At 40.1% G+C, this 10,846-nt stretch overlaps 1 protein-coding gene across 1 annotated transcript; it reads right to left on the reverse strand.

Annotated features, from left to right (window-relative positions):
* Nucleotides 1–2,279: 2,279 nt before the first annotated feature.
* Nucleotides 2,280–7,285, reverse strand: Tps1 (Trehalose-6-phosphate synthase 1). Its single transcript, XM_067081283.1, has 4 exons — nt 7,077–7,285; nt 5,525–5,681; nt 5,270–5,395; nt 2,280–5,105 (listed from the first exon to the last, which is right to left on the reverse strand). The coding sequence occupies exons 1-4, from the start codon at nt 7,169–7,171 to the stop codon at nt 2,952–2,954; spliced, it is 2,532 nt and encodes an 843-aa protein (XP_066937384.1). The 5' UTR covers nt 7,172–7,285; the 3' UTR covers nt 2,280–2,951.
* Nucleotides 7,286–10,846: the final 3,561 nt, after the last annotated feature.

Below are 10,846 nucleotides of genomic sequence, written 5' to 3' on the forward strand. Positions count from 1 at the left end.
GAAATGGAACTAATGTGTCGAAATACGGAGTCACATTCTAATTTTTTTTTAAGAATAAATGGAATCCAGAGTCGAACATCTCAAGCAAGTACAAGGATATTATAAAACTTCATCAGACTACAGCTGTTACGACCATAGGAGTTTCAGATGCAACTGTGGCAACCTGGTATATCCTTACATTGCCGCTGCCGAAGACAATGGGTTTTGATGAGAAAATAAGATTATGATAACGAAAAATCTGAATATTCTGCTAAGGGGGAACACAGAAAATTTCTGTATTAGTGGAGTCTGAATCAGCCTACGTAAACCATACGTGCGGCCGCGCGCACACACACACACACACACACACACACACACACACACACACACACACACAAACACACACACACATATATATGCATATATAACAGCCAGAAACAATTACCGATTTCGTAATTGAAAGGATGAATAAGGAGAATAGTTGAAGTCTTATGTAATTCATTATATAAGTCTGTAATCTCACCAGCAAATCGACTGATTCACTTTACTTTGGAAGAAAAGTGGCAGAAGTAACTGGCAAACTCATTCTACAGAGCGCTATTGGACACCGCAATTAAAAGGATAAATTAGACATGTGATATGTAGCCTACTTAATAAAGGAAGAATAATCTTAAGATTGTGACTTATAATTTTGCATTCGACTACAAACGTCCACACGAACTGTCAACAGTAATAGCAGTTGTACTGATCTTCTTTCATTCAAGATTGGATTCAAAACGGTGTGTATCTATTAATTTTAGTTTATTACGCGAGATCCACTTATTAAGGAATCTCTTGCTTTGTCTAAAGACTGAGAGTTCTTCTTCAGTACAGAACAACACTTCCACTAGAGGATGTGAAAGAATAGTTTTTCAGACTTAGGTGGTGTTTCCCCGACAACAGTTTGTGTACTAGAATTCTCATGACAGCATCAAGGGTCAACGACAGAGGCAGAATGGGAATGTTTACCTGAGGACTTCGAATTTTGTCTGGCGTAATCAAGAGACTCAGTTGGTAAAGATGTATGAAGCATTTTCTCTGTAGGCAGACGTACAATTATTATGTCCTGCCTGCAGTCTGCTTGCTGGGAAACAGTGAGGAGACCCTGGCATTAATCATCAAATATCTCCTTCAGGTCATTCATATCTGACGGTTATGAAAGCACTCAGCAATCAACCATAAGCAATCATTTTAGTCCCTGCAGTGTCCTCTCTCTGCTGAAGAAGATTTTTTTAGTTGTTTTTGCTTGGTTTGTGTAGAGGGATTAAGCGACAAATGTATACATACAAAAAAAAAAAAAAAATCGTGGAAACCAAGACGTTAAAAAAAGAAACTGAAGCCAGACCATTCTGAAACGGAAAACGGTTCTGATACAGAAGAATATGTTCTTCAGCTACAGCAGAAAATTATAAACTGTAACTTACAAATAAACAGTGCAACAGAGATCTCGGGATGGACTGATCACAGGCCGGTAGGAAGGCTTATAAAAATAAACAGAGAGAGAGAGAGAGAGAGAGAGAGAGAGAGAGAGAGAGAGAGAGAGAGAGAGAGTTTTTGGATAAGATGATGCATCTTAAAAATAGTATTATTATAGAAAGCAGAGAAACATCCTTTGCAAACTGAGGCCATGAACAGTTTTATCGCATCGCTCTAGAAAACTCCGCACCGTTAGTTCTCGTGTCCAGCTGATGATATTTCCATAACTCCGGCTTGCTTAACAGCCGTATTAAATTTCACTGGTCTAATGTAAGAGTCTTAATTTGACCATTGCAGTTTGCTTGATGGGGGTAGGGGTAGGGTGGAGAAAGGATTGATGGGGGTGGGGTGGAAAACTGATGGGACTGATGGAGATTGATGGGGTGGGGTGGGGGGAAAAAGGATTGATTGGGGTGGGGTTGGAAGAAGGACTGATGTGGGTGGAGGGAGTGATGGGGTGGGTGAGATGGTGGATTGATGGGGGGTGGGGTGGAAAAACGACTGATGGGGATAGGGTAGAGAAAGGATTGATGGGGTGGGTGTAGGGTGGGGAAGAGTTGATGGGGGTTGATGGGAGTGATGGGGTGTTGGGTGGAGAAATGGGGTATTGATGGGTGGGGTGGGTGTTGGGTGGAGAAAGTATTGATGGGGGTGGGTGTAGGGTGGAGAAAGGATTGATGGGGTGGGTGTAGGGTGGAGGAAGGATTGATGGGGGTGGGGGTAGGGTGGAGAAAGGAGATGTTTTATATGACCTATTTGACGAAAGGTTGAAGTGAAAGAGCCGCAAAATGTAAGCTATTTAATAAAAACTTATCACAGTCATTCACAGAAACCACTTTAACTCTGCCAATTTACTTTACAACTGCAAGTCAAAATTGTTTTCACAAAATTATAAAATTAATTTTGAGACAGTATTGACTGACCTGGCAATATGTTAGAATTTTAGTTACATTTATCCGTCATTCTTACCGCACAGTATAAAGACTCACTCAGCAGATTGTACTTTGTCATAAACTACGCAAAATCATATTTTAGAAATTTGATAATACTACAGCTAACACATCTAAGAGTATACACTATAAAATTTCCTCATCAAAACTGACTTTGATGATTATATCTAATACCAAATTCATTTTAAAAATATAAATACATTTCCACTTCACTGAAAATTCTGAGCAAGCATCACTCTTTGGGTCAGAAAGCATTGTTTACACGCAAGGCTTCATTAAAGCCTCATAAATAATGTACGATATATAACCTTTAAAATTTGTACATGAAAACGTTCCAAGATGAAAGGTTTGCTTCATGTCCTCCAAGTGAAAGGGGGCTGCCTCTGCACCACAGGGCGTCACGAAACAAAGGCACCTCACACCTAAGAACTCTCAATGCCTCAGACAGAATCAACCACTAAGGCACGTGAAATGTGAAACCAATAACTAGCGCAATTAAAAAAGAGTTCAAATTGTAGATCTGGTTGGAGAATGTGGAGGGGAGGTACTGGAACACCTAGGGGGGGACGATTTCCTGGAAATAAGATCATGGTAAACTTTATCAGTTATGACCATCATCTGTTTTGCAGGTTCGCACAATGGCTTTGACATAGAGTTTGTTCGGGAACGATTCTGTGGAGTTGAAGGGTGAATTGTGGGTGAATGGTTGCCATGACTTGAGGTGCTAAATGTTCTTTGTCTGATGCCATTTGAATTATTTGGCAGTCTAGATCCCAATCGCCTTTCGACCCATTTAAGCATAGTCAACACAGCATCAGTAGAAGGAAGGCGATGAGTTGCAGCTGTGCGCAGAATCTGAGAAGTGGTCACACGGAAAGTAACAGCCATTCCTTGTAGAGCTCGCATGGCATCTTCATCAGTTTTGTCATCTCCTGCATATATAGTAGACACCCGATCACACCAATCAAGACCAAAAAGACTGCGAAGAATGTAAATAGCAGCACGGCCCTTATCCCATGTCACTGGTGGGCGTGCTTCATAAGCTTTGTGGGACTGATGAATCTTTATGCCAACTTCACTGAAAATTTCTTGAGCACGTGATGTAATGGCTGAAAATTTCGATGCAGTAACTTCCCGGTAATGGAACGTAATTCCAGTTTGCTTGATCTCTACCCATGCCCCATCAGTGCTCACCTCTTGAAGACGTTGCTTTAAGGCTTCCAATTGGACTTCGTAATCATGCGGTATAGGATGCAAAAATAGTGTGCCATCTGGATGAAGGATTTCAAAGCCATGACTACCAGCGTATGTGATTCCTTCAATACCAACCATTGATTTAACATTTTCCAGTGAACGTCCAGAAATAATGGCAACATTTACATCAGGCATGTGAGCTAGTCGTTCCAATACATGACGAGTTTCATCAGGCATTCTTGCAAGGTCAGGATGTGGTGCAATAGGTGCCAGTGTACCATCGTAATCGAGAAGGAGAGCCAGACGAGAAGATTCTGTGACATATGAAGCTAAAAACTGACTGAAATCTTCTTCTGTCAACGGCTGCAGACGTCCTTGGGTTGCAGAATCGTCCAACAGGCAATCTACGGTTTTGAGGAAAGAACGCAACCAGAAATTAACATCCCTCTCCCGCTCCCTACGTCTTAGTTGTTTCATTCGCAATTCTCGTTCGTCTTTGGGCATTGTTAATGCACGATGGATCACTTCAGCAAATTCAGCAGTTTCATAAGGGTTAACAAGAAGTGCTTCGTGCATTGTAGTTCCAGCACCAGCAAATGGAGATAAAATTAGCACTCCTGGTTCTCCAGTCTGACAAGCAACAAATTCTTTGGCAACCAAATTCATTCCATCTCTGAGTGGGGTAACCACAGCCACAGATGAGTCCCGATAAAAAGCTGCCAGTTGATCTTGAGATACACAGCCATAAATGTAACGAATAGGAGACCAGTTTGGAGTGGAGAATTGTCCATTGATGCGACCTATAAGTTGGTCCAGTTCTTCTTTCAGTTCTTGGTACTCTTTTACATCAGTTCGAGATGGAACAGCAACTTGCAAGAAAGTAACATGCTCAATGTGCTCTGGATGTTTCTGAAGCAGAGTCTCAAAGGCTCTTATCCTGTGGACTAGGCCCTTTGTGTAATCTAGTCTATCAACTCCCAGAAGAAGTTGCTCTTGAGCATGATTCTTCACTACCTGTGGTGCCTTTTCTGCTAGACTTACAAACCTTTCATAAGGTATGCTGATTGGGAGAGGGTGTACCGACACACTTCGGTTGTTATGCTCAACGAGCATCTGTTGACGGTCCACTCGACATCCAAGGCGTCGTTGGCAGCAGTCAATGAAATTTAAGCAATAGTCCTCCACATGGAAACCCACAGAGTCACAACCGAGGATGCCCTGAAGCAACTCATCATCCCAGGGGAAGAGGCGCATGATGTCCCAAGATGGGAATGGAATGTGAAGGAAGAAAGCCATCTTGATGGCTAATCCGAGATCATCACAGCGTTCTCTGATGGTATTGGCAGCCATCATCAGGTGGTAGTCATGTAGCCACACCAGTGGAACACACTCAGGGTTGCTGTTTTTTAGTTTCTTTACTGCTTCAACAGTTAGGAGTGCAAACTCTTCATTGACTTGCCTGTATGCCTGCAAAATCAAGAACAGTTGTTTGTTATGATCATTATTTCGGATAATAAATAGCAGCAGGTTTTTTTATATGACTTGCACAATAACACCCTATGTAAATCTAAGTATGTGCACACCATGACATGATTTACATGGGAAAGAAGGAAAAAAACAGTTCTCTTTACCTCCCACTTATCGGCTTGGAACACGGCACGATCAGGCATGGAATGGAAGAGAGGCCAGAATGTTGCATTGCAACATCCATTGTAATAATCGTCAAACTGCTTCTTAGGGAGACACACTGGAAGCACCTATAAACAATAATATATTCCCATTAGATAACAAAAAAAGACTTGATATTTTCCTGTATCCAAGTACTGCCGGTACTGAAATAATCAGTATAGCAATTCAAATTTGAAAGCAAAATGTTCATTTCTTACTTGTCTACTCTTGAGTCCTGCGGTGGGTGACTGGTCATTGGGGTCAGCTTCTGGGATTTCTCCTGTGCTGTCCTCTTTATGAAGTCCTGACCATCCAACCCAGAGGCCATCTGTCTCAACAACCACTGGGGCAACAGCTGTGACCAATCCGCCAGCGCTGAAGAAGAGAAGAATACACTGAATGAAGGCTCAGCTTTTGGTTTTCATAAAAAAAAAAAAAAATGAGTAGGAGACATGAGATTATTCAGACAAGGCGGAACAGTGTTTAAATGATGACTATATATATACTGTATACAGGTATATATATATATATATATATATATATATATATATATATATATATATATATATATATATATATATATATATATAATATGTTTAATGTTTGCACTTTAACCAGTTCAAACATTTTGCCCAGTGGGCAACGCCCTTGCTTTCCACCTAATTTATAAGAGAGAGAGAGAGAGAGAGAGAGAGAGAGAGAGAGAGAGAGAGAGAGAGAGAGAGAGAGAGAGAGAGAGAGAGATTAACGTGGGAAGTAAGTGAAACTGGAAATGATGTTCCCCTAGAGTTATACCAATGACCAGGCATGACCTTTGCACACAATGTAGTGATTTTGTGAACACGCAATGTTCCAAGATTAGTGTTTCTAATTGACTCCAAAAAACAGCTTTCTATGGCCCATATACTATTTTGTATAAAATATCAACGAATGGTAATCGTGGAAGTGGTAAGATATAAAGAGATTCATGAGAGAGTAGCAGAACTCGGGTAATAATAATAATAAGAATCCCAGTAGTGATGGCACACTTCTGGTGAGAGCGCAAAAGACCAAAATCTGAGTGACTTTTGGTACGGGTGTCTATTTCTGTCAGCTGCTCTCTTGGCTCGGACGGTAACATTCTGCGTAGCATTAAAAATAGCATTTGCTTATTTCGTTTGCAACGTATTTTCACTCGGTATCTACAGCAGACTACTAAATTCTGAAAGGGAAGGAGATTTTGGATATTTTCATGGAAGAAAAAAATTATATTCTGCTAAATATTTGCAAGTCTTCGTTATCGCCAGGTCTTGGATGAAATTAACACTTTTACAACACAAACCTCGTATAAATGAGACACAGCTTGGAAAACTTATACAGCAGACAACAGAATCACTATACATTACAATATTCAATTGGAATGAACAACTTCCAGTCTACAAGTGTCTGGTCGCATTGTGCAGAACTATCAACAACTGAAACACCCTTTCCTCGTGTGGTTTACAGATACCCAGTACGTGAAACAGTCTAGGACCTTTTAAAGAGGCTTTTGATTGAGGACGCAAAAGTAACACATATGCCACTCTTTTCCAACATATTTAGTAAATCTGTAACTTAGTTTAGATCACGAGAATATTATTTAAGAAAGAACAACGAATTACGGCCCACCACACATACAGTATACTGACAAACTTGAAGGAATGGAATGGAAAGTTTGATGAATCAGGAGCCCTATCCTAGCATGCAATTAGGCAGGGTTATTAAAAGGAGTTAGGAAAGAATTAGACTTACCATTGCTTTCTAATTAGTGTACCAGTGTTGTCTTTAGCAAGGATAAACGGTAACCGGTTGGCGACCACAACCATAGGCGATGTTGACAGAACCATTTTTGCGCTAGGTTATCTGTTATCCCTCGAGAATAAGGCCGGAGCGCCTCTTGATGTCTTCTTGTTGCTTACAGGTTCCTGAGCAAACTTTCTTGAATGCAAACTAACTACCTGGCTCCAGTAGCCCGCCCCTTTATATACCTCTGGCTCGCTAGACTCCTCCCTTGATAATGACGTCACGCATTGGCTTACGTGATTGGAGGGCGCTCGTGATGTCATAGCATAGATTAAGAGGGGCCTCCCAAAATCTTGTTTCGTTGTTCAGCCTTGACAGAAAGTATTCGGAAACCGTAAGTGTCAGCAATTCATAATGCGGAAAAAGAAAACGCAAAAGGGCAACTCCTTGCATATCACTGTAAAACCAGTTAGACAGCTATGTTGGGATATGTAGAGCTCATGTATCCGAAACACCAACACAATAAAAAAAATCACCGACTGAAGAAAACAATACAGAAAGTGAACAACGTAGACTTGTTATTAAAAACATGTAGATGGATTTCTTTTATCTGTTACGTAATCGTTTCACCACGATTTTATAGTTTTTAAATGGTTCAGTGTAAATAGTCTGCGAGTATTTCAGTTTTGTGCTTTTGCTGTAGATTAGGGCCATAACCTTCTCTGTCGTCACAAAAGACTGGAAGCCCTTTATCAAAGGCCAATGAAGTACGCCAATATAATGTGCAGTTAATGAAAAAAAAAAATGTTCCTGAATATCTGAACGCAGTAAGGGTAGGCTAAATACCAAACATGGAAAAACTGGTAAATGTATAAAGGCAGGAAGGAGAGAGATATTTGAACCCAGGAGAAAGATAATATTTGGAGACTTATGTGATGCGATAAGATGATGTAACCACTGAATACTTATTATTTCAAGCGGTGAAGACGCCCATGGGGGCGCGCGACGCAGTAACACCTTTTACGCAACTCAGCCCTAGCTTGAAATAAATACTCAAATTGCTCGCATATCGATATGGAGGGGCTCGGGTCCACGAGTTAAGAAAGAGAGGAAGATAACATTGAAGCTCCGAAATAAGCAAAAACAAGCCTATGCTTCAATCATGACGTTCAGCAGTGATCAAGGTGTTTGGTTTGGTTCGTTGATGCTTCCTCGCGGGGCCCGTGGTCGAGTTTCGCCGAGAATCACGGCCGCTTCACGTGGACAGGAGACGACGAGTAAACTCGCCTTTCTTTCTTTCTTTCTCTCTTCGGGTTCTCGAGCATGTGTTCAGCTGCTCGATGGCATCACCTTCGCCATAACACTCGCACGCGGCCTCCTCCTCCTCCTCCCCCGACACCCCCTCTCCTTCCTGCCTTCCTTCCTTCCTTCCTTTCAGTGCGCTTTCTCGGAAAGGGCTGACTTCTCGATCTCCATAAATATGTTTTAACATAAACGTGAATCACTGGCGTGCAGCGGGCCCCTGTGTGTGTGCCATATGCGCACTCAAACATTATATATATAGATAGATATATATATATATACATTACATATATATATATATATATATATATATATATATATATATATATATATATATATATATATATATATATATATATAATATATATATATATATATATATATATATATATATATATATATATATATATATATATATATATATATATTTATGTTTACATGTGGCACACATATTTACATATATTTATATTAGATATATCATATATATATATATATATATATGTTTATAAATATATATTTATATACAGAGAGAGAGAGAGAGAGAGAGAGAGAGAGAGAGAGAGAGAGAGAGAGAGAGAGAATCTCAAGTAAATGAAGTGTGTATCCCTGAGGAACGTTGACGAAATTTGCGTGCAGAATCGAGAGAAAGGCCGGGGGCAACTTCTTGGTCGTTTCGCAGAAGATTCTACAACCTGTGGCCAATCTGCCTTATCCCATTCTCTCCACATTGTCGGACCTCCTAAGCGTACTGTTCATTTATGTAAACGTCCACTCCACCTTTACCCTGTTTCTGTGCTTTTCACTCAGCACCTCTTTTTACTCCACTCATATAGCGGCCACAATATTCATGCCTAAAGCTGAATTTTCTTTTTACTTTCAGGAAGCTGTTATATATATATATATATATATATATATATATATATATATATATATATATATATATATATATATATATATATAGTGTACATATTTAGAAAGTATGTCATATACTGTGTATTGTAACCTCCTTTTCATGGACCTTGTGGTGTTATCAGTAGGATCCTAGCGTTTTCTGGGAGGGGGAAAATGGTGGGTAGGCGCTCTCCATTATAAATCCACTGTCTTTGTGCATCTGTGCAGTGAATGAAGTAAAGGCAGAGACATCGGTTGCAATGATAATGACATAAAATGATTGAGTGCTCCAGGAATTTGTATGGTGGGAGTTTTATTGAGAGAGTCAGGCAAAGAATGGAAAGACTGTTAGGCATCAGGAAAGGAAGTGGGTGTGAGGATCAAGCAATGAAATGCCTGCGTTCAAAATTTCAAAGTGAGGACAGGGGTGTGTTACGTCTTAATTCTCTTTTATATTTTTGTGGATGGAATCATGATAGATTATTCTTGCTAACAATCTTTCACTTTCAATTTACTCTTCTTACAAACGCTCAGACTCCTTTATCAGTCACGCAACTTTTTTTCTTTTTTGCTAATACTAACTCCCACTGTCTACTCTGCAAACAGCAGCAACTCCCAACTCCAGTCACATCCGCCTCTCTTATTCGGCAAGCTTCCAATGACTTGCTCACCGCCTTCCCCGACTTTTCTTATCATTTTTTATTCATAGACGTTTTACACCAAAGTAATCTCTTTCCCCTCTACATAAATGAACACAAAATTGATGTTTATTATCAAAAAAATTGCTATTTGAATTCAGCAATATTAATTTCTACCCACAAATTCTGAAGCCTCCCTACTGAAGCTCATTTGTATCACAAGGTTTTTCTGCTTCTTTGTTCGCCAATTATGGCATTTTCCTTCTAATCTCAAACTTGTCACTCAAGTGTTTCTTTCACTCCAAGTACTTGATGCGCGCGCCTCTTCCCGTGACAGTCACTTTTTTTCTTTCTAACTGCCGGCATCTATTTTTGTTTACTCGGAAGAATGAATGACTCAAGAATAATCTAATCTTCTTCCACGTTGCCTTGAGATTGGTACCAAATAACTATGATGTTTTAGTTATGATAAGAAAATAGTGTACTCCAATTTATAAGGAAGCATATCATCTCCCATTCTCATTTTATGTGATCATGAGGGCATTTTTAAATGACAATTTTGGGAAGCAAAGGAACGCTGTCTAGCATTAGGAAAGAAAGAGAGAGGAGGAAGGTTCTCATATTCCAGAAAGAAAAAGTCATGAATGAAAATCGAGACACTTTGACTGGAAGAGAGGCAATGAATGAACTGGTTGTCTATGGCATCGTATGGAGCTAGTTACTATGGTGAGAGTGTCTTTTTCATACCCGAATAATGCTCTTACGTACGAAGGAAGAAGCGAAGGAGGAAAAGCACAATGATAGTTAGAGAACAAGAGGCTAATGGAGAAAATGCAGACTAAAACGAGAGGAAACCCCGGGCCAGAAATAACAACGTGTTGTGAGAACACTGTGCAGCAGCAGCGCAGGCACTTAGCAACATGCCCGCTGAGCAACAAACTCCTTATC

Source organism: Macrobrachium rosenbergii, chromosome 37, assembly GCF_040412425.1.
Source record: "Macrobrachium rosenbergii isolate ZJJX-2024 chromosome 37, ASM4041242v1, whole genome shotgun sequence".
Taxonomy (NCBI): Eukaryota; Metazoa; Arthropoda; class Malacostraca; order Decapoda; family Palaemonidae; genus Macrobrachium; species Macrobrachium rosenbergii.

Bases quoted from the DNA above. Each gene is read 5' to 3' on its own strand.
- Tps1 (XM_067081283.1), bottom strand. From the start codon at position 7,171: ATGGTTCTGTCAACATCGCCTATGGTTGTGGTCGCCAACCGGTTACCG. The intron at 5,396-5,524 runs GTAAGAAATGAA...TATTGTTTATAG, and splicing joins CAGGACTCAAGAGTAGACAA to GTGCTTCCAGTGTGTCTCCC. The intron at 5,106-5,269 runs GTAAAGAGAACT...TTGATTTTGCAG, and splicing joins TCCAAGCCGATAAGTGGGAG to GCATACAGGCAAGTCAATGA.